The sequence below is a fragment of the Anomalospiza imberbis genome, chromosome 5 (assembly GCF_031753505.1).
Source record: "Anomalospiza imberbis isolate Cuckoo-Finch-1a 21T00152 chromosome 5, ASM3175350v1, whole genome shotgun sequence".
In the NCBI taxonomy this organism is placed as follows: Eukaryota; Metazoa; Chordata; class Aves; order Passeriformes; family Viduidae; genus Anomalospiza; species Anomalospiza imberbis.
The window spans coordinates 69,811,738-69,836,042 of NC_089685.1; the positions used below are offsets into that span (position 1 = coordinate 69,811,738).

At 42.3% G+C, this 24,305-nt stretch overlaps 1 protein-coding gene across 5 annotated transcripts in view; it reads right to left on the minus strand.

The window, feature by feature from the left end:
* Positions 1 to 24,305, minus strand: part of PDE3A (phosphodiesterase 3A) — a 223,331-nt gene that overhangs the window by 98,822 nt on the left and 100,204 nt on the right. Inside the window, exons 3-4 of one of the 5 annotated variants that reach the window (XM_068191863.1) lie at positions 5,043 to 5,113; positions 4,379 to 4,438 (exon numbers count right to left, since the gene is read on the minus strand). The exons of 3 other annotated variants lie outside the window; for them this stretch is intronic. In XM_068191863.1, coding sequence (XP_068047964.1) covers positions 4,379 to 4,384 — 6 coding nt within the window. In that variant the 5' untranslated portion in view covers positions 4,385 to 4,438; positions 5,043 to 5,113. The remainder of the gene's footprint in view (positions 1 to 4,378; positions 4,439 to 5,042; positions 5,114 to 24,305) is intronic. One more of the 5 variants, XM_068191864.1, reaches the window with a different exon arrangement.

Consider the following 24,305-nt stretch of genomic DNA (forward strand, 5'->3'; position numbering starts at 1 on the left):
TCTGCAGTGATGCCGTGGACTAAAATAGCTGAGCAGGCTCCCTGCACCTTGGCAGAGAAGTGCCTGAGTGTTTGTCTCAATGCACCATCACCAACCCCACTTTTATCTCATTTCATCCATTAACAGCGGTGCTTTGTGCTTGCAGAATGCTGAACCGCTTCTTACCCAGATTTTTGAATACGTTCGAGAAGGAGGCTAAACAGCCTTATCTCCTAGGTAGAAAAAGGAAACTGAGGGGTAAAAAGTCCTACTGTCTTCTGCTGTGAAAGCTGAGAGTCACTGCTAGGAAAAAAGTCAGAGTGGCTCAGCTCCAGAGTCATGCTACAGCCACTGCAAGGGACTGCAAAGGGTCAGGGTCCTGAGGAGCTGGAGGAGAGGTGGGACAATCCTGGGAAGAAAACTGCAATAATAAGGAAAGGGGCATTGGGCAGTTAGGGATTCATAGTGGGACGTGGCAAAACCAAAATCATAGGACCAGAGAAAGGCCTGGGTTGCAAGGAACCTTAAAGACCATTTTGTTCCAGCCCCCTGCCATGAGCAGGGACACCTTCCCCTGTCCCAGGCTGCTCAGAGCCCCATCCAGCCTGGCCTGGGACACTCCCAGGGATGGGGCAGCCACAGCTGCTCTCAGCCTGCCACCACCCTCACAGGACAGAATTTTTTCCCAGTACCTAATGTAAACCTACTGCCATTGTGAAGCCATTCCCCCTTGTCCAGGAGACAAGGGGCTGGGATCAGTCATTCCCCAGAGGAAACCAATGGAGCAAAGGAGACAGGGAGTCACCGTGGCACAGCAGGGTGGGGAAGGGACATGCAGACCGGGATCTTCAACACTACATTCCGCCAGAGAACCCCTCAGCAGTGGGAACAGGCAGGGCACCATGACCACAGGTTAAAGACACAAGCCAGGGAAAACTCTTTCAGATGAGTCAAGAGCAGTGAGAGTTGGGAGAAATGTGCCAAAGCATTCACTTTGAAAAGTGTCAGAGCACTGGCACTTTTCAAACCTTGGGCTGAGACACCTGGCCCTTCTATGGCCAGAGGCAGCCAGAAACCTGATCTCTGAATTACTGATTCACCTGAATAATGAATAAAAAAAAAAAAAAAAAAAAAAGGCTGCAAAGAAACAAAGATCCCCACTTTTAAACTCAAAAATCCAATTTTACTTCACTCTGTCTTCTACAGCACAGCATGGAGCTTAATGAAGTGGCCATAAGGTATTTCACTGCAGGGTGAAATACTCTGACTTGGCAAACAGAATAAGTGCTGCTGACAAACATGTTTGAATGAGCAGCTGCATTTTCTCCAGAATATATAGCACTAAAATTTAACTCCAAGCTATGGAAATTTTCCTGTCTGGTCCTTTATTTTCTGGGAGCTTTTAACATTCATCACTACAGTATCTGAGAGCTTCAGAAATGTTTATTTGAATAAAATTTCCTTAAGGAAGAGAGAGCTAAGACAAAGAGTGTCAGGTCACATCTGTCTACTAATTTGAAAGGTACAGTATGAGAAGTCCAAGGCCTATTTCTGAGAACTTTTCTTATTATGTAATTCTTTCCATATTCAAAAGAGTGCCCATTGATCTCTGGAAGAATTCAATAAATAAGATAAGGAGTCAAGCCACCATAAAAACTGGAACTCACTTTTAAGAATCTGGATTTTAAACAAATTGCCTAGTACCGCACAGAAAGCCATCACTCTAGAGCATCATTCACCTATCTTCACCCTGAAATCTTTCCTTCTGCAGTCTCCTGACTCATTCTCTAAACATATTCTGGCATCCTCAAAGATGTGATCCGAAAAAATGCTGCTGCCCTCAGTGGAGAGCACAGCTTTTCTTTCAGCACAAATTTGTTGTGTGCTATGAGTGGATCAAGGAAACTACAGGAAAAAGAAATATGCAGAGATGTGTAGGAGATGTATATTACTTTAAAGTTTTAGGGCATGAGGAGAACATGAAGGGGATAGTGGGATGTAGGCTATTTAAGCTCATGCTTAACTCACAATTTTAGCCTTCTCCTTATTTCTGAAAGCTCCATAAATCCTACAATGTTTGTCAGTGGAGTGTATGAGGTATACAGTCAGAAAAGCGAGACCTTCATTTCTGTTTCGAGTTTCATGAATATTTAAACGATGCAGCAAGTGAAATCATCCAGTGTGAACAAGCTCAGAAACTGTGTCTCGTTAAAGTATAATCAAAAATCATTTTAGGTTCGGATTTTTTTTCTTTTTTTTTTTTTGGTTATGTAAGACAAGTTCCATTTACCTGATTCAGTCAAAACATTAGTCTCTAGCAGAGGGAACAAAGCAATGCTTCAATCATAAGTTTGGGTAACCATATACTGTATTAATGAAGGAAAAAAATAAGGTTAAACACCTCCCATAGTTTCTAAATGTCTTCTTCATTGAAGCTCAATGTTGCTTTGCTAGCAATCTGTTTTTTGTGGGAACTCCTTCTTTAACCCAACTGTTTTGCTTTCATTGGGGTTCTTCCAGATGGGTTTTTTTGACATGCACTGATATTTAGCTATTGCTGCTTTTATGTCATTTACCTCGTTTTGGAGCAAAGAAAAAAAAACCTGAAAACCAGCATCCCAAGGATGAGTACTTGCACTTTAGGCTTCTGCTGTATCAGATGTCTAATTTAATGCAGGATGTTGGTGTCTGTGCTCAGGGGAAAGACAGAAGGAATGACCATTTGAAGTCCAGCTGGTACAGTAGCAATCAGCTGGGTTTGTAGGGACTGTAAAAAACAAGACAGGTCTCAAAACCAATTTGTTTTTTAAACCCTCAGACAAGTGACTTTTGCCCCTTCATTCACAGAGTTATTTTTTTTCTTTTCCTTTAGCAAACACATTTCTAAGGCTGAATATTTACATATTCTGAGTTCCAAGAAGGAAAGCTGCAAAATATCAAAATAACTAATTACAAAGAGGATCTTTATATCGAAATAGAAAACCTTCCTACAACAGCCCTACTGCTTACAGTAGCTCTAGTGACCTGGTCAACATGAAAACATAAATTTTATTGAACCATTTACATTTTTATATCTCATATAAGACTTTTTTATTTTTATTTTTTAACCATAAGTTCCTGGAGTTGAGTTCAAACCAGCTGTTACCTTGTACTGGGTTTCAAAGACTAATTGTATATACCACTGCACATTTACCTAAAAACATATGCTTACTATGAGCATATTTCAAAAAAAAAAAAAAAAAAAAAAAAAAAAAAACCAAAACAAAACCACTAGGCTTCTTCAAAAACATACAGATCTTTGGCTTCATTTGCTCTTCTGGCCAGAATTACCTATGCCTAAGATTGTAAATTCTATCAACAAAATGAAGCTTTTTTTTTTTTTTCCTTCTCACTCTCCTCCAAAACAAGACAGCTAAAATAAATATATAAATAAATATAGGTTTAATCAAGACTGTAAATTCCCTCCTGAGTTGCTTGAGTCCTCAGCACCCCTGTGACAATTTGGGGTGGTCGAACCGTTGTGTTCAGGTCTACTGATGCTGGCAAGGACCAAAAGCAAAGGGGAGGACAAAGCTTTCACGTTTTGAAAAAAAGAGGTGAGCTGAAGGGTGAGGAAAGGCAGTGGAGAGACCAGGCAGAAACCTGTCCCATCTCCCCTGCTCCCACTTAGGCCAAATTCTAGCAAGCAGAGGATGGGAATGGTGAATGAATGGCTCATCTTCCATTACAATGCTGCTTAAACCTCCAGATTTCTTTCCACTCTGAACAGACTGAAGTAGTAAAAATTAATTAAGCAGTAACTTTTGACTACTGCCATGGGAGGGGTGATGGCACAGAAGTCACCTCTGGGTCACCACAGTAATCTTGCACATTTTACTGTAAGTTGCAGCAAATTCTACAATGTGAAAAACCTGCTCACTGCTTATGAGAGGTCACCAAAAATTATTTCCTTATGTGAGGCAATGACCACCAGACTGCGTAAAAAAATGCAAAGGCCTCGACTGATGATAATTACAAATTCACAGGAGAAACACGGAAATTCTTAAAGGCAGGACAATCTCTCCATGCTGAAAATACATAACATTTTTATTTTCCTGTGTTGACCCAGAGGGCAGGCTGCGGAGCTGCCACTGCAGTCATGTTCTACAGGCTGTTTCAAGGTTTTCTCAATGAACTGCCTTGTGCTGGTGGGGGGGGGAAGAAGAGCCACAAAAACCCCAGAAAAAAATCCGAAGCAGCCGACCGCACATCACTGCCTCTCCTGTGCAGAGAGCTCATCCTTTCCAAAGTCAACATTTTTCTTCCCCCTCTGGTCTGTGGTGGGGGGGAGTGGGGGTGTGTGTGTGGAATTTATCAGGTGTTCACAAACGGAACCCAGATAAAGTTGAATGTTTTTCACTTTCATCTACACAGTGACAAACAGGGACGATGAGGAGTCCTTCATTTCTCCTGCCCAGGCCTGAGGCTGGTTGAGAGGAAGATTTGAAAGATGCCACTTCCACTTTTTTTCATCGCATCACTTCAAATGACTGTACAGGCAAAGGAACCTACGTGATGCAAGCTAAACCTCTTTGAAGAGGAAGATTGTTTCTCTTGGACTTACTTTACAAGCTCCAGAGGCCAACGGCGCAGTTGAAATTCAACTATTTGAAAACCCAAACATGGCGTTTTCTTCATCAAATGCTCTGTCTAGCAACAGTCCCCCGAGGAGCAGGAAGAAAAGACTCTTCCCGTTTCTCTCTCATTTTCCATTCTCCATTCCTTTCTCTTCCCCCCGCCACCTCCACAAAGGAATAGGAGAAATCTCCTCCCCCACCAAGCTCCATCCCTCCTTATTGCAGGCAGTGATTGGGAAATCAGAACCTGGAGCAGCTTCCCAGCCCATTCCAAACATGTGGGCAGGCTGTACACTTCTCCAGCTCTCTGGCTGGCTCCTTGCCATAATGAGCTCAGAAAACACAGAGCCGTCCCCAAATACTACAAGCACCAGACTGTTCTGCTTCTGCAGACTCCATCAGTGAAAATGATGAAGCAAGACAGGAAAATATCCCTCCTTCCCCTACCTTTCATTTATAATTGACCTCTTTGATCCTCTCTCTGGAAGGGTCTGAACTTTTCCTTGAGGTAGGCCAGCCTAATGACAGGAAAAACAAAAACTCAATATTCACTTCAAGAGGTGTCAGGCGTAAAAGAATGAAGTCCCTGAGAGAAAAGTGAAGGGGAAACTTGGGAGCAGCAAAACTACCAAAAAAAGAGGACAAACCAATGACAGTGTTGTCTTTCTTGCAAGCAAGCAAATAAATCTGCAAATTTCTAGGTTACTTAAGCAGTGCTTTTAAAAATTACTTGCTAGGAAGCCAAGTATTTAAAAAAAAAAAAAAGAACTGTCAAAGAAGTATGGAATTTTGAAATTATTAAATGTAGTTTTAAATTTATTTTCAAAAGGAACAGCATCAAGGATCCACAAGAAAAAGCCTGGGAGTACATACTGCCACCTGAGATACAAGTAACTAGAAAAAATAGAGAGCTTTTATTTTTAGTTTCACAGTGCCTAAGAAACTCCACACATTGTCTAATCCTTTTTATCTGTGTTATTGCAACAATAAACTTCCTAGGGAGACACAGTGCTGCTCCCTTGCCACGCTGGCCTTTCAGAGAGTACTTTTTCACCACTGAAAAAAAAAAAAAAAAATATATATATATATAAATAAAGTGCAGGCACAGAGGTCCCCTAGGCTACAAATTTGGGGTACCATGCACGATGATGAAGGCCAAAGAGAAGCTGCCACATCATCACTGCCACAGATCAACAGTGAGGACATGCACTCCCAAAGGAACAAGCAGCACTGGATTTGGTCACAGGCTGCAGCCAAAGCCTAAACCTGCACCATTCATACTTCTACAATCTCACGTCCTGAAAATCTTTATTTGCCATGAATGCAAAAAGGACCTCTTGAACAGCAATGCTAAAAAATAAGCCATCAAGTTTAGAATGCCCAAACTCCTTTAAGAAACCTGTACAATTCAAGTGTTACGGGTAAACCTCAATTTGGATTAAAACCTGACATTTGCTTTGAAGTCAGGTTAGAAAACTCTGAGAGTACAGTTAAACATACAGATTTTTGAATCATGAATAATTCAGGTTGAAAACGACCTCTCAAGGTCACCTAGTTCAAGTGCCTGTTCAAGGCAGGTTTATTCAGGGTGTTGGTTGAGGTGAGTTGTCCACCCCCAGGACAGATGTGCCCCAGCCTTACACTGTACACTGTTCTGGTGTTTAACTACCCTTGCTGTGAAAAGTTCTTCTACTTAATCTTTCTCTTGCCCTGCTGATTGCCCCTGAATGTTACAACATGCACCTTTGAGAAAAACCTGGCTCCACCTTCTCTCTGATGCCTTTTTTAGACTGGAGAGAGCAAAGAGATTAGAACCTGCTCCTCAGCCCCAGAGAGAGGAAATCACACAGAGCAAGCCACAGAAAGTCTGGGGGTGCCTGCAGGGAAGGAAAGATGCCTTCCACCAGCTGGCCAGCTCCACTCTTGCCAGGGCAGCGGGCTCCTGGTGAGCCCCCATGGGCACAAGGATGACTCAGGGTCTGGCCCAAGTCCTTGCTGACTCATTTCCCCAGAACCTTTGGAGTTAATCACTCAAGAGTGCCAAGGGACTGCTGAACAGGGCAAGTTGCTGCTTTTGCCCCAGTATATTTCGTGATTCACAGAATTCTGCTAAGAGTGCTTGACTGAGTGCTCCAGAACTTGAGGCAACTGTCAAAGAATTAATTTTCTAGAAAAAACCAAAACAAGGTGTCAGTGTCTACCTTAACAACGCCACCTACACAGCAAAAAAGACTTTGCACAGAAGAATACGTAGCTGTGAGGTGTGAGGCTGGCAGCTGTTTAAGGGATATTGCCCTAAGGCCACAGCTCTATGAAAATCTATTCTCTGAGATCAAAGAGTTTCTTAGTGCTACAAAGCAAAAGAGAACCAGCACTCCAAAATAAATCTCATTTTCCCCGATTCCCAGCATGCAACAAAACAAGAAAACCAGACAACTACTGGTCAAACCAAACACCTGGTTTCCAGCATGCAGCCCTCCCAGTCTGCACTCAATCACAGTTCTGAACCTGTCACGCCATGAATCAGGAGGAAATACTTTAATTTGAAAAGCAAATGTAATTACACTAAAGAAAGAAGGCAAGTGTTCAATCTGCTGGCACCAGAGCTCCATCTACCTTCCCAGCTTCCAGGGCACGCACGGCTGGCAGAGCAGACTGGGATGCAGTTGTGCTCCCAGGTGTTTCCTCTGAGAACTGAGCCACGCTGCTTCAGGAGCACCCAGGCAAGAGTCTGTGCTACACAGAGAACGTGCCCAAGGCTTCTGCATCTCCCCCCAAAAAGCCTCTCTTACAGCAAGAACATCAGGAATTATCTTAACTGTTTACGTCTTTCCCCCCAGCATGCCAAAAATCTTTTGAGGTTCTGCCAAGAATATTTTACTGAGTCTTCCCTTACAAAGGTGGTAAAAGGGGGAAAATCATCAAAAGGGGTTAAAGAGACTGTTTTCCTTTTCCTCTCCTGATACACAGAATATATCTCAGCCTGACAAGAGAAAAATGATCACCTTATAGCAAGAGAACTGTCGGTTTGTTGTTGCTGTGGAGGTTTTTATGGCAAAGGCTTCAGGTCACAGGCTGTTAGTGTTGTTTTTTTTCCATACAGTGTTACACAGAAATTTGATGAAGATACAATACAGGTAAAGTTTCCTTTGCATTTGTCCCGTTACTTTTCTAGGCATTTTCTACTGACAAAATCCATTCCAGCTCCATTTCACACAGCTTTTCACTGTCACGTTACCTGATATCAGCTATGAGCAATACATATTTCAAATCCCAGCTGCCAACAGAAAGGAAAAACTTATCTGTCTGGAGCTCTCCCTTAGAGACTCCAAGTCAAGAGACTGCCCATGGCTTTCTTGGTATGGACTGTTTTCCAAGCCCCAGTGAGATACAGACCATTTAACAGTCAATAAAATCATTGGCCAGTCATCAACTAAAAGACTATAAAAAGTTCAAATGATCTTTTGCAGGCACATACAAGCCATTTTTCTCATGCCTCAAGGCAAAGGAAAGACACACGCAGTTCCTTTTAGTTTAATGTCAAATCCATGTTAAGAAAGTGGCTTGAATGAATCTGGTTTTCTTGATACCAAAATTAAATGGGAGCTTTCTGACACTTTTGAGTCTCAGTGGAGGGAAAAATTAGGAACAGTTGAACGTGGTATATAAACTGGTATTTCTAAAATCCTTCATTGAAACCTGTATGAGGCTATACGAAGAGCCTCAAAAAATTATTAAAGCATTTTTTTTTGTGATGCCACTGCAGTTCATAAGGACAACATATTGCACCACAATGGCACACATGCTGTTTTGACACAGGGATTGGGGTTTTTTTTAAATATATCACATGCATCCCAACACCCTGGAAACAACAGGAGCAATATTGGATACTTCCTACTTCCAGCAAAGCACAGAGACCACCACTGATAGAGAACTTTATTCTACTGTGAGTCTAGATACCAACAGATCCATATTATTTCTCTTGCAGAAAGATTCAACAAACAAACAGCTGTCCCATAACTAAATAACCTGTTGTAGATATTTAATATGCAGCGACAGACAGATGTGTCTGACAGGCAGCAAAAAGAACTCATTGACTGCCAGTACTGACATGTCCACAAGTACAGAAACTCTCCTAAATGAAATAAAAGTTTTCCAGAAGTCTAGCCTACAAAACAAAAAAATAGAAGTTACAAAATTAATAACTTTTTTTTATCTGACTGGGTGACACTTTAATACTGGCCTGTGGTGTAAACAAACTGGAGTATCAAAGAAGTGTTGGGTGACTAGATTGTATTACATCAAAAGAAAATAAAGAATTGTTTCAGTAGAGCCTATAGAAAATAAAGAATTTCGACAGAAAATAAAGAATTGTTGCAATCCCTACCAGGATTTTAGTGATCCTACTGCACACTGATCCCAGATGATTGGAGGGCTCTGTCTGTGATACACATTCATGGACAAGCACACACAGACGAGCAGAGGTTCAGGAACAGAAAAGCACTCATACCTATATATGGCTCTGTTATATGGCACAGCAAATAAGTGCAGATACAGTAAAAAGGACTCACATGGTGAGCAAAATAAAAGCACAGACAGACTGGAAAATTTCCCACTAAAACAGAATTCATTCCTGAGGTATTCATTTCAGTGGAAATATGCTTTTGCTCTTACTGAATTTAATAAGGAGATCTGCCAGTTATTACAAATGCAGAAGAAGCACTTACCCTGAAAGGCTGAGCCAGTCAAGAACATTAAATCCTACAAGCCTCAAAAGGTTTGTCACTTTTAAGGAAAGGCTCAGACACTGTACTGGTAATCAAGTCAATCTATAACAACTATTACACCGTACACAAAAGAATGCAAAAGCTCTGTAATCGAGATATGGAATTGCCAGCTGCCATGTATCATCAGGTGGAATCTAACCCAGGCCAAGAGCAGCCAAAACCATTCATTATCTGCCTGATAACTGTTTGGCAGCTCCTGCAGGACAAGTCAGGCAGGTCCACACCACTAATTCCAGCACCATCCATCCACGCAGGGCTCCGGGAGCCAGCTCAGGTGTGGGAGCTGCCTTGCCACGTCAGTGTGCTGCAGTGTCCAGCCTAATTAGTGGCTGCTCGGGGCACAGTCCAGCTGCTTCCAAGAGCACAGCTGGATTCCTGCACGGCACTTCCCTGTCTAGACACACCAGCCCAGGCAGAGCCAGCACTCCGTGCCAGCCCTGCACTGCTAGGGACAGAAAGGTGTCCACAGAATTCACAGAATGACCAGGCTGGAAGAGACCTTCAAGATCATCGAGTCCAACCCAGCCCCAACACCTCAAATGAACCCTGGCACCCAGTGCCACATCCAGGCTTTGTTTAAACACATCCAGGGATGGTGACTCCACCACCTCCCCGGGCAGGCCATTCCAGAACTTTATCACTCTTTCCGTGAAAACCTTTTCCTAATATCCAACCTATATTTCCCTTGGTGCAGCTTGAGGCTGTGTCCTCTGGTTCTGTCAGTGCTGCCTGGAGACAGAGACCGACCCCACCTGAGCACAGCCACCTTTCGGGGAGTTATAGAGTGATAAGGTCACCCTGAGTCTCCTTTTCTCCAGGCTGAGCATCCCCAGCTCCCTCAGCCGTTCCTCACAGGGTTTGTGTTCCCAGCCCCTCCCCAGCCTCGTGTCCTCCTCTGGATGTGCTCAAGCGTCCCAAGGTCCTTCCCAAACTGAGGGGCCAGAGCTGGACACAGCCCTCGAGGTGTGGCCTCACCAGTGCCGAGTACAGGGGAAGGATGACCTCCCTGCTCCTGCTGGCCACACCATTCCTGATCACTGAGAGCCACCACCGTGCTCCTGCTGGCAGGAACTGGCAGCCCTGAGCTGAGGTGCTGGGACACACAATACTACCCGAAAATGCTCTCTTCCCAAAGGGCTCAGGACAAAGGGATGAAAACACAGCCGTACAAACTTGTTCCTGATTCCCTGGTCTCATTGCAAGCAGCTCTCTCGTGATGGGCAGAGCCCCTAAGGATCATTTACAAAAGGCCTTCTAACTCTCATGCTGAAAATTTTAAGCAATGTTATTATTCCACTTTCCACTGCTAAGGACACAAAATAGTTGGTGATACTGTGGGTACACAGGAGCGCCTCAGGCATTTTCAGTTAACCCACCCATTGTGACACCCACCTGAGAAAAAGGACTTTGTCAGAGGCTAAACTGGTAGGAACTGGATGCTGTGGTGCTGGGTATGTACTGGCGGTGCATAACTGGTATCAGAGGCCTGGCCATCCTGTGCTCTGACCAATTTATTATATCCAATTTATTATATCCTTATTATATATAATAAATATATATTTATTATTTCAAGGCAAAGAACAATTTCTTTTTCCTAGTCCCTCTTGGTACAGCAAATGTGACAGTGAATGCAGCACCAACCATTTCAACTCGTGAGCCCTAAAAGCTGCAGAAAAGTACAAGACATCTGCTGGCTCTACTGAGCTGTGAAGGAAAGTAACAGATGACAACCTTATGCTTCAGTGTCCCATGGCACTTCTCCTAATAACAAGGATCAAGAAGACACTCAAAGAAAAAGCACATATTTATGTCATTAAAAAACTTACATCTGATGTTAAAACCAGTGAAACCCCCAACACCATTCCAAATGAGGAATATAGCAAGTCAAGGCTGTGATGATGTCTCCTGGGCATTTCTAAATTAAAGCCTAAAAAATCAACACATTTTGTAGCCATCTAGTAAAGATTGCTTTCTATGGGGAACTTAAAATCATAGCACACCTTGACATTTGTCTAAGGTATGGAGCTATTATTTTAAACACATACTTATGGCTTCTAGTCTCAAAGAAATGACTCACCCTTGCATTTGCAGTTTCAGAATTCCAGCTAAATGGAAATGCATATACAGCCAATGGTGAATGTGACAGAAATAAAGCAGTAAATGAGGTGTAGGGAAGAAAAGAGAGAAAGTGTGAGAAAGAAATAAGGATCCAGTGGAAGCTTGGGAGAAACTAGTGTTTCTGAAGTTTAAATCAGAAATACTAGTTATATTCTTATCTCCCAGTATTCCTTCAGAATTTTCCCCCTTTGTTTCTTGCAGTCAAACAGCTGCTCCTAAAAGTGAAGCTGATTGTTTTGGGGTGCTTTTTGAAAGGATTTTAATCCTTCTTTCCAATTTCTGCAGAGAGTGGATCCTACTTCTTCCATCAAGTTCTAATTAAAATGAAAAGGTTAATTTCTACACTCCTTAACATAACTGTTAAGGCAAACTTCACCCTAAAGCAAACTTCAAAAGGGTAAGACTAGAAATCATTTGCATTGGTGTGATCAAAAAGAAAAACAAAATAAAGTAGATTTAGGAATTTGATGAGTTGCATGTGTATCTATGAATGTATTCTTCCCAAATTAGCTTTGATCTGGAGAATGAAATCCCAATATAAAAAATTTCAGACTTTGGTCATCAAAACATCATCTATGTGCATAACTATTGAAAGAGACCAAAATAAGCTCCAAATTGCCAATAAATCTAGAAGTGGAAAGAAGCAGGTTCATTTCAAGCGCAAGACTGTCATCCTTCTCCTCTGAACCACTCTGCCCTGCCCCATATGTTTTTCTAGGAAAACTTAAGATCCATTTATGAACTGAACAGACAAAAAACAAACTACAAACTCTCAGCTGGAATCAGACTCAGTGCTCACAATTGCCAAAAGTTGTGCTATTGTACTGGGGGTCAGAGTGTGGTCACTGTTGAGTGAAATCTGACTGGAAGCAATCTGTAAATTACCTCAGGTCACAGCCCTGCCTTGAGTCAGGATCACTGAGGGTGGTGACATTCCTGACAGACACCCAGTTCCCCTTGTTTGACAGCACTGCTGCCAGTGCCAGCGATCCTGTTCTCTGCTAATTTACACAACAGATGATGACTTCCTCCTTGTGAGAGCCTTTTAAAGAGTCATGTTACTCCTCCAGATTTTTGCCTCGGCTCAGATTCTGCCAATCTTTCTTCAGAGGTCATGTTTTCTTTATCTCCAGTCATTTTAAGAACTCTTCTCTGGACTTGGGTGCATATCTTTCCTGGACCGTGGGGAACAAAATTAGAAAGAGCCCAGTCTGAAGCCAAAGAGCTTTGCAACTGCAGAGCAAAGTAAAAAGGTTATGTGATTTGTCTTGCTGATACAACAGCATAGTTTAGGTATTCATTATGGCACTAACTTTTTTTCACATCCATATAATGTTATTTTTCCAAGTGTGGGCTGTGATCCACAAAAAAAAGTCCAGATCTTTTTCTAAGTAGCTGCTCCAAGCAGGTTGTTTCCCATCCTCCTTAGGATTGCCTAGCTACACTAATCTGCATTTATCAAACTGAGCTGCAGTTCATTTCCCACACTGAAACTGCAACTTGCTCAGATAAATTTTGGAATTTAAGCCTGTTCTGCAAGATAATGACAGCCTCTCTTAGCTCCTCAGGGTTTCTGTATTTAATGAACATTCCCTGAGGTCCACCATTCAGCTTGATAGCGAAATTACTAAACCACAAATCAGCAGTAGGCTTTTTTTTCCTTTTGTTTTTCTAGGTGCTTAAATATATTCTGGCTACTTTGCTTCAGCGTTTTTCTGAGAACTGAACATTTGAATTTTCCTCTCTCACCTACCCCCCCCCCTCTTCAAAAATCAATCTGGACACTAATCTATAGGTCTGCCTCCTATGTGCTCTCATCTCCTATATGGCAGCTCCAAGATGTTAGCCACCAACTCTTTACGTGTCCTAACCTGGAATTCATCCAGTCAAGGTTACCCTAAAGCATGTGAATGTCCTCTAACCTTCCCCACATAAATCTGTCACCTGTGGGCACATTGATTGTACCAGGCATCTTCCACACGACTGATCTTTTCCATAAAGACAGCTGCTCAACAGCTATGAGTAAATTTCAAAAATGTTGGTCTCCCGCTGCATGAAGAAGTGAATTGACTCTTTAATCTTCCACTGAATACTTACATATGATGACTCCCTTTGATTTTGTTTGCATCTTGCTAGTCACCTCTTGGTTTTTGGCTTAGCCTTTCCTGGTTTGTCCATGGGTACTTCTAGTATATTTCCTCATTTTTCCTTAGCTCCTAGACTCAGCTCTCATGGGTTGGGTATGTGCCTGTATTTATGCACACACATGCACACAGAAAAGCTGACATTTCTACTTTGCTGTCATTCCTTGTCACTCATGTTGCTTTCCCTCCTGGATATACTCAAGCTGTTGCTTCCTATTGGCTGGAGTCAAATTTGAAGAGTTTCTCTTCTGTTTGTGTTCTTCACCTCCTGAAACCAAAGCCAATTTAACTGCTTGTGTGTCCCCTCACATGGTAAAACAGGCACTCATCACCACAAATTCTACAGTATTTTCTTTTTCAACTGCCACATCAAGATTCTGGGTAAAGACCCTGCTCATATACAAAGGATTTCAGAGCAAGGACATAAACAGGGTGTAGCCCTATTCCCTGCTTGCTCTTCTTAAGCCAATTGACCACTTAAATAGTAATCTTCTGTTAAAATTACTGGGTCAAGTCTGTCCCAGGTAATATTGCTTATACTCATCCATGGCTTCTTTTCTGGTATCCATCTCGCTTTATGTGCAAAGCAGGTTTTCCAGTTTTTCTCCCCTCCCATTCACTGCCCTCTGATTTTAAATTGCTGCACAGCAATCAATGCAATACCTATGACCTAAAAAACAATTAGCAAATAATTCCAAAACAGAAAGCCATCACTGTTCACCATTAAGTCCTCAACATGGATGCAACACACAGCTTTGCTCCAAAGAGATTATATTTCAAGCAATTCCCTTCCTAAGCCAGCCAGCAGTCCCACACCATCAGAATAATTAGCCACAGCTTTCTGTTCTTCAGTGAAGAGGTACAGGCTAACAGCTTGATTTTAATTCCCTGCTGGAACAAGTAACTAATTACAACCTGCATTAAAAGTTAGCTCCAATAATTTAACAGGGTAATTCTGGAGATCTGACAGACGTCTAAATTATGTGTAAATAAATTGTTATGAATGCTTGAGAAAATTAGATTATATATTTAAAAGTCTCCTACAGAGCAAGCTGAAGACCAGCTAAGCACACGAGTCCCTTATCACAGCGATTTCAGTTTTTGTATTTAATAATGCTAAAAGCCCCATACAGCTTTTGGCCCAAAGAAATCAATAGCTATCCAGACAAAAATCCAACGTTCCTGAACAGAAAAGAGTCAGGCACAAAAAAAACACCCAAGAAAAGGTATGAAATCAAAGCTCTTGAAGTTTCAGACAGGAAAATGTTAATTCTGCATAAGCATCTTTTAAAAATAGAGTCCTCCATCATCATGGGAGGGATGACATAAAGAATCTTTAGATTTTATCCCCAAAACTTGATAACCAGCTACCATAATAAATGCCCAACACACGGGACTGATTGCACCTGAAGTTCATTAATATTATTGCTTTCAAGAAATAAAGGTTTTCTTTGGTGGGCAGGGTGTGGCTGCTCCCTGGTGTTTCAGCGTTAAAGCCTGTCTCCCAGAACAATCAGAGACTGGGGAGAGGGAGGGAGAGGCAGGCTATCTTCATGTTAGTTTGAGAAGTAGAAATGGGAGGGCATCACCTAGAGGATTGTCGAGAGGAAATACATCGACTGCAAATTTCCTGCTTCAGCAGAAAATCTGGCTTACTTCACTTCACAGTCACAAGATCACACATCTTACCAAATTTAATATAAAGAGCCAAATAATTTCAAAATTCAGCCTGAAGATGTAAGAAACCTTTACACTCACGCAGCCAACGTCCACAAGATGCAAAATGAGTTTCAAATCGATGATGACCTAAAAGCCTTCAACACCATTCCTTTCACTTTTGTGGCTATGTGACAAAAGCATGGCCAAGGCAATATTGCTGCATTTCACCTCTCAGTTCAATGGAAAACTTACCGTCTTCTCACCAGAAAGGCACAGCATGTCACATTTCCTGAGCTTTAGCACAGAAACATCTATTTCTTTTCCAACTTCTTTTTCACACTTCTCTCTTCCACCTGTTCAGACCCAGTTTCTCCTTCCTCTGGATTACAAAGACAATTCTGTGTGCCAAAGGAAATGCACTTGGGAAACCTTGGGTCCAAAAAGGCACAACCACCAGTCCATCCTTTCCCAGGGCAGAGCAGGGAGCATCCCCTGAGCTCTGGGGGCTCCCCAGCTGCCCTCAAAGTAGCAATGCCAATGAAAAACAACCAGGATTTCCCAGCTGTCTGTCACCAGGCACTGAGGCAGCAGAATACTTCTAGAAAGTGTTTAAAAAAACCTCCAAGTATGTGCAAAACAGCTTTGGATAGCACACACCAGGGAAGCTGCAACTTAAAAGGACTCCTGAGCAGCAACAAGGCTAAAAGATCCAGAGGAAAGAGGAAATTCTTGTTTTTCATCTCCTACACACATGGACTGTCACTTCTACTGGGGAAGGCACTTGCATAAGCTTATGTAAGGAGAATAAGCTTCAAGTAGGATATATATCTAAATAAAATCATCTGCTTTCAGACCTTTCCCCCCAGATGTAAAAATTAAATAAAGGTACTTTGGCACTGGAAGCCAGTCTAGCTGCTGTACTTATCACTGGTCAGAGACTGCCTAAAAACTTATGACACACTAAACCCCATTGGACCTACTGGAGACTTTCCCACATGAATTCACGTGGTGCTGCTACAGTCCTGATTCTGATTTACAGTCCTGACACTGCTGTGGGAAAGGGAGAACACAGCACCCTCACCCAGAGGGTGGCCGTGCATTCAGACAGGCTCCCCAGGGCAGTGGTCACAGCACGAGAACAGAAGAGCTTGAACAACACTCTCAGACATGTGGTCTGATTTTTGGGGCCATCCTATACAAAACCAATGATCCCTGTGAACCCATTTCAGCTCAGGATATTCTATGATTCTATACCATGGAAGCCTCAGAAATGCATTTTATTCTGTAACTGTTAAAAATTTGCATTCTTGAGCCTAAGAATTAGCAATTATTCCCATTCATCAGAATTATAGGCCCTAGAAACTGTTGAACCTATTATGTGTAGCCCAAGGCCAATTGCTGTGCATACAATTGAAAATAAGATTTATATGCCTTTCAGCCTCTTGAAAGGATTTTTTAAAAAGTCCATAGGTTATTTCGATAAAATTCACCCCAGAGCACCACTCAGAAATCAGTTTTATCAAACAACTGAATGATAAGATTGGCTCAGATTCCTTTCTTGAAGAAAATTCATATCTAATGAAGTGTATAAATCAGACTGATGATAAAGGAAATTTGTAACCCAAAAATACAGCTTATGCTATCAACTTTTACCCAGGAGCTAGCCACACACTCTTTCATTCCCCTTCACTCAGCTTTCTCAGTCTGTGGTTGTTGCTCAATTATCAAAATACATTCACTACCTATTGCAACCTCCTGTACCTCTCTAAGTCAATTCCTTCCCTTTTTCCAGGACAAACGCAGAGTCTCGTATACATAAAAATCATCCAGACTGTTCCTGCCTTCACTTTTTACACATCCTGTGTGGTGTTCTTGTGTGTTCTGGCTTTAGGCTCAGTCTCAGACTGCAGGAAAGCCCCTTCTTGCACGGTTTCATCTCCTACACACAACAGCTAGAGGTGGCACAGGTTATTCCACCTGGGGTTTACAGCCCCAGCTGGAGTTTGTAACTCAAACACTCCCAGCAGAAGACGGGACAAGGAGATGCATTGATCACCACAGCATTCACAGTAGGGCTGGGAAACCAGTGCTGGCCATATCAGTCCTTTCCTCTCGACAGAAGAGCCCATACCACTCGTGAATTTGCCACTAGATTTGCACTTCCATGGTGGAAAGCCATCCTTGTTCTGTTTTGCTGGAATGCAATCATTCCAGGCTGCTTTGCCTCACCTGCACACGGGTCAATTTATCCCCTTTCATCCCAGACTCGCACAGCAAACCCCAAATTCCAATAAATCAGCTTCTCAAGCCAAAGTTGCTTTTTGTGTTCTTGGCCATTGTTTGCTTTAACTTGAGAGAAAAAAAAACCCTCTTAGAATGTTTTTAATGCCGGCCTGTAGAGACACAGGCTCTTTGCTGCCTCTTTCTATCTGCACGGAGCAAACCTCAGCTCCCCCCACGTGCTGACCTTGGCATGCCCAAGTGATGGCAGTGAAAGGAGAAAGCTTTCCCTTCAGACATGTGAGAAGCTGCTGCATAAAGCAGGAAAAAAAAGGCACTTGCCCTGCAACCGGTAGCACTCAGGAGATAAGGGCATGGTCAGACACAATCCCTAACAGTGTGACTGATAACCCAGCTCCTGTTACCAGATAATGCATGAATCCAGGCTTTCAGCCTCTCAGAAAAAACACACAGGCTCTGCTCACTGAATTTAACACACTCCAGAAACCATTCATTCTTCTGTTTCTTTGCAGATTCCCGAGAGCTCACCAAGCTCTGGACAAGGGTTCGCTACCATTAGGTTATCTACAAGCTCTCCACCCCTGGCCTGCTCTCAAGATGACTTTAGCATCTCTGCAGCCCAGTAATCTTGAACAAGTTATATGAGGAATGAAGATCCTCCTCAAGGGCCAAAACCCCCAAATTAGTATTTCCACAACAGCATCCCTTGACTGAGAGCTTCACAGGCACACCTCAAATAGTTTGCTTGGGTCCCTCACTACAAGAAGGACATTAAGGTGTTGGCAGTGTGTCCAGAGAAGGGCAACAGAGCTGGAGAAGGGTCAGGAGAACAAGTCTTTTGAGGAACAGCTATGGGATAAAGGGTTGTTTAGCCTGGAGAAAAGGAGGCATAGAGGGGACCTTGTCACTCTCTACAACTACCTGAAACAAGTAGTGAGGTGGAGGTTGGCCTCTTCTACCAGGTAACAAAAGATAAGAGAAGAAGAAATGGCTTCAAGGGAAGGTTTATACTGGATCTTAGAAAAATATCTTCTCACGCCTCAAGAAGGAACTCACCCAGTCAACTGCAAAAATCATGAAAAAACCCTCAGCCTGTAGAAGAAAGACCATTACACTCATCTGGCCAGGGTTAAATTGTGACTTAAAGCACCACCCTATCAATGAGTCAAGGCAAAAAGCTCAGTGCAGAGAGATGCTGCACAGGTGCCTCAACAAGACTAACAGATATCTCCAGCTCAAATGCATTCCTTCTTCTTCCCCAAGATCAAAGAAATTTGCACTGAAGAAAAAGCATCCACACTCCACCCATGAGTTTCAGTAATGGATGTGATACTCACTCCCACACTCTGCTCACTTGCTTGAAGACAAACTAAAGGGAATGAATATCAGCTCAGCAATTTGTTATGCTTGGGCCCTAGGACTTAAAACATTTCCTACAGAACATCAAGGGAAAGTTTCCACATTCTCAAGCACATCTGTGGACAATTCACAGCTAAGTTTTTGTGATGAGGGGCACACATTCATGGCCAAGCAGGAAGCAAAAGCCATACCATTGAAATGGGCTGAGACTTGCAAGTGTCTCACCAGCAAAGGTGATGGCATTTTCTTGCCTTTCCTGAACTTGTTCCAGCTCTCTTAGAATACTACCTCCCTTAAAATTACCCACAGGCTTCAGTGTCTACTGATGCTGCTCCTTCAGCCTCTGCTACAGCCCAACAGCACTGCTAATGGTGCCTCAGGTTTTAGCTTTTATATTTTTCAGATTCTGTGCTGCTTTAGTGTGCAATTCTGAGCTTCTTATTAGAGGATGGTGAGCTCTCTGCACAGAGCAGGGAGACAAAACAATTCCTGCTCCAGCTGGGCACCAAGGACAAATGATCCAAACCTCAGCCCAAGAGCACAAACAACGTGGGCTGGAGAGAGAAAAACAAGCAGGATGGGACTGCATGGGCTAAAGCTGGAATGGGACAATGAACTCCAATGTGCCAATGGAGCAGAGCTGATCCCAGTGAGAGCCCCCGGGAGCGCTCGTGCATTTTGGGACCATTTGGGTTCATCTTGGGTGCAGCCCTGGCTGGGCTCTGGTGCTGCCCAAGGTGGATCCATGGAGGAGATCCTTTTGATAAATCCCTGCTTTATTCTTTAGCTCTGTCCAGCCTCTGTTCTAGGTCAGCCTTCACAAGGCATCATCAACACCAGGGGTCCTAACTTGCCTCAGAAGTGATGGGGCAAAAGAACTGGAAAAAGGACTGTTTGGCTCACAAAGCTCCCACTCCTGCTATCAACAAGCTAAGCCATGGCAATGACAAGCAGCAGGAGGTCTGCTGAAAGGCTGCTGCGTGTAGAAAGCTGAAGAACAGAAATAGCACCATGGGAACCCAAGCTCAGGTTGTTTCAAAGGACACTGAAAGAGATCCACAGAGCCAGCTCACAAGCATTTGCACATTTCAAGCTGTACACATAACCACTTACTGGTGCAAGTCTCATCATTAATATAAACAAAACCATACATCGTACAGGCACATATGGAGAGTTTGTGTGTTTGTTTTTGGTTTCTCTTGCAGGGGATTCAGTCACAGCTGACACTATGGTAGAAGGTGACCTTACACAGCATCTGTGTTGCAATGCATGAATGTGTTGGCAGGGTGAGCTAAGGATAGGAGCTAAGCCTTGGCTCCACATTTTCTGGCTTTTTTCAGCTCATGTCAGCCCTTATTGTTATTTCCACATAGGGAGAGGAAGGTGTGATTAAGAGGAAGAATACTGTTGCTTTGCTTGACTGTTTCTTGGCAGTTGGTGGATTTTGCTTAAAACCTTATCAGAATAAACCTCTTTCATGTTGTGGAAGCATTTTCATCTAGAGGAAAAGATATGCTGCAACTGAACTGCTCCCCAACCCAACATTACACACAGCCTCCCTGTCAGCAGGGGCTTGGTCCCTCTAACCTGCAGGAAAGGGAGACTGAAGTTGAATCTCTTTGAAATAACCTTTCAAGTCAAGTTCCAAATACTTATTGGGAAATAAAACAAACTAGCACACTCAGGCAGACAGATGATTCACTCCCAGCTCTTAGCACTACCTCATTTTACCTTTCCTGGAAATACAACCCACCCAATATTTTTTCTTATTTCCCTACTCTTCCTAACATCTATTAAATCGCAGATGCCTGTGTCCCCAACTAAGAACTGTGAGATATATTGTGAACAATTTTAAAGTCCACAGACTGTGCTTGTTATTTCTGGTAGACAACAGAAAAGGTTAGCAATTAATCACTGTCTGCTATCTGCACTTAAAAACTGGCAATTATTGATAAATGTGTTCCCACTTCAAGCACGTTACTGAGAACTGGTGAGAAGTCTGGACTACTACAAAACCTGAAAACATTAACTGGCCAAAGAGCTTCTGAGGCCAGAACACAAACACCAGCCTGGCTAATTGAAGAGATGACGTCATTGGACTGATTTATGAAAGGCACTGCTGATGTTTAGATTAGGAAAATTTACTTGAGATGGCCAAAGTAAACTCCGTGGCCTTTGTTTTGGATAGTTCAGTTTATGAAGCTGTCATTTAAAAGAGCCATTAGAAATAAACAGATACGTGGTGACAGAACCTATGGAAGAGGCTGGGCTGGGGGGTGCTGGTGCTGGAATTGTTCTATTTATAAACCCACATACAACTGGCCCAGCAGTGTTTCCTCCAGTCTCCTGCTCCTGTCCCCTCTCAGCAGTGAAAAGTTTCCAATACAGTCTTCTGTCTAAAATACCATTAATGATAGCAGCATATGTTGTTTACAATACAGGTCTACTAGGTGTTACAACAACTAAAAAGTAGGGAATATTCTATATTCCCAAGAGAAACAGTGTGAAAGCACTCTCCCTGAGTCACAAATATTTGCTAGGCCACAATTCAGGTAGTTTCCAAGGACTCAAGCTGTGGATGAAATGATTTATAGTCAGAGCAGAGAATTAAAACATTTGGGATGCTTAGAATTATTACCAGTTTACGGACTTTAATTACAAGTAGTTTTCTTTTCTTCGCATTTTTTTTTATTATCTAATATACTTGACATTTACTGCTTTTTCCTGGCTGAAGACTAGAGCACAAGGATGTTTTAAGGCACCCTACCCCAAAACCTTGGAGCTTTCCTTGTTCAACAGGGAAAGACCTGCCCTCTTGTACAGACTGCACTGAAGCAGGCTGCTTGAATACAAGCAACCAAGTGCATCCATTCCCAAAAGAAACAGCAGAAACTCCTGCAAGATCTGACTGCCAGGCCCTGTGATGCACAGTGAACTCAATTTTTTTTTTCTGCATTTACACAGGCTTTACCTGTTTAACCAAACATGTGGGAAAGCTTGGGTCCAGCTGAGTGGGGGCTGCTGCAATCCACCAGTAAAGCCAAATATTTATTGGCTCAGCTGGTCAACACACAGGAGGAGGGGAAAAAATAATTAAAAATGCCTGATTGTTCCCAAAGAATATGGACTTCAGATAAGAGTCACTGCTAAAGAGCATCAATAGGCACTTGGAAGAATTATATAAAGTTCTGGGTGAGACTGTGACAGAAGGATAAATATCCAGAAAAGTACAGGACTAAACTAAGAAGTAAATGTCTTAACTGCCTTGTAATAAGGGAAAGAACAAAAAGGTGTAAGGGAATAGTTGAAGGAGGACACTTGTTTCAATCATTTCGCAGGACAGCAGGAAGAAATTAACTAAATGTTGGTTTGGGAGCCAGAAGCTCTTGCAGGACCACAGCAGTCATGGCCAGGGTAAAAAAGAGATTAACTAGATACCTAGTAGTTATCACATAATTAAACTTAACCTAGAATAATCAATCAGGCATATCAAATTAATTTAAAGCCTCTGTCTTCCAGGTGCTGTACTCCTTAGAGTATGAGGTACCCCAAAACAGAGTCACTTGCTGGTCACGAAAATACCAAATGTTTTCTGAAGTCATTAAAAAACTCTTGCCATTTTGAATTTCCAAAGACTTCCACCTGTCCTTGATGAGTGTTCTCTTCAGGGAAAAAGGATATTTGTGTCAGGGAAAGTTCTCACCTCATTATAAATGCAATCAAAGAAGCAAGCAGACCTCAAAATTCCCAGCTTTTATAACCATGAGTAGAATTCAAATGAGCTCACAAGTAATTCCTGGGAATTTTAGGTAAGTTTAGCATTAACTGCTGAGGGAAAAAGAGACTTATCCAAAAAGAATTGCTGTGTTTTCTACCCATTGGACCACAGTAGGGCAGATTCTGCCCTGTAACACATTAAAGTAACTCCAATTGGCTTCAGTGGTTTACACTGAATTTTTAATCAATGTATCTATATTAATCTTTCAGTCAGCAGCTTTTCAAGGCCCACTGCAGTACAAGAAATTTTATACATGCTACTTCAAATAGAAACTAAAGTGAAAAAGTTTAAACAAAACCAGACAAAGCCAAGCAAAAATCCCCCACAACTTTCCAAAAGCACAGTGTAAGGGAGGGGAAAAAGGCAATTTCAAATGCATAAACTAAAAAGCCACATAAAGAAACATCAACACTGCCCTCCCTCCCAAAAAAAAAAAAAACCCAACCAACCAAAAAACCAAAGAAACAAGCCACAAAAAAAAAGAGAGAACAGCACAAAAAATCCCAGCAGCATCTCAGGAGGCTCCCTCAGGGCCACAAAAAACTCCCTGCTGGCTGATGAGCAGTGCACTCCCAGTGCTCCTTTCTCCACTGTCGCCAAACTCCAAAAACAATGTGGATTTCTCTCCTCTAACTGGACACCTGGATTCAGGAAACTGACAGAAATTTAAGACCTTTACCTTTCTCTCCAGGACAGCTAAAACTGTTTTAACAGGTTAAAACCCAGCCTTTTGTTTGCTTTCTGGAGGAGGGAAAGGGAAATTAATTGGGCATCTTCATTCAAGGAAAACAATGCAATCGTATGGTTTTATTTGCAATGCCATTGTCCCTATTATTTACTCAAAAAATTAGATATTTAAAAACAGTACACAAAATAATTGGCAGCCATAACTATAGGAGTTGCTTATCTTGAAGAAATTGTAGTAATTTATATTAAAAAAAGTAACCTCCCTCAAAAAAATGCACCTCCTGTTGTTTCACCTCAGTTTTGACAAAAGCTGAGCAGCAGCAGTGTCTTTCTGATTTTTATTTATGCAAACAAGTCCTCAAGATGGTGGTTTTAAACTCCAGTATTACCTGTAAAAGATTAAAATACCTTACCATAAAATCTTTTTGTAGACATTTAATAGTTTATGTCTACAAAAGAAAGACAGAAGCCCTTCTTCAGGACCACTGAGCAAATCAGCAGAGCCAAGATTAAAACCCTTCCTTCTCCTAATGCTTTGAATTTAGGGAACTCACTCTTAGAATGGGATGGTTTAGGAAAAAAAAAAAGGTCTCCTTCAGACATGCACACTCACTCCCATCAAAAAGTGCCAAACAGCATTCCACTAAACTTTCCAAAAAAACCTTTTGGAGTGAGAATATGGAAAAATTTCAGCTCTGAATCGCCTGCAAGTTCACAGCTCCTGTTTTCACATACTTCTAACAATAAAACTTCATTACATAACTGCAATGCTGCTCTTGCCATAGGAGAGCTTTCAGATGACTTCCACGTTGCATGTGGCAGGTCACGGCCTCGCTGGAGCAAACAGAGGCAGCTCCAGCAAAGCAGTGCCTCAGCTGATGATAATCCACTTCCATGTCCCTCAAAAGCTTTCACAGCAACCTCACAAGCACTGCAG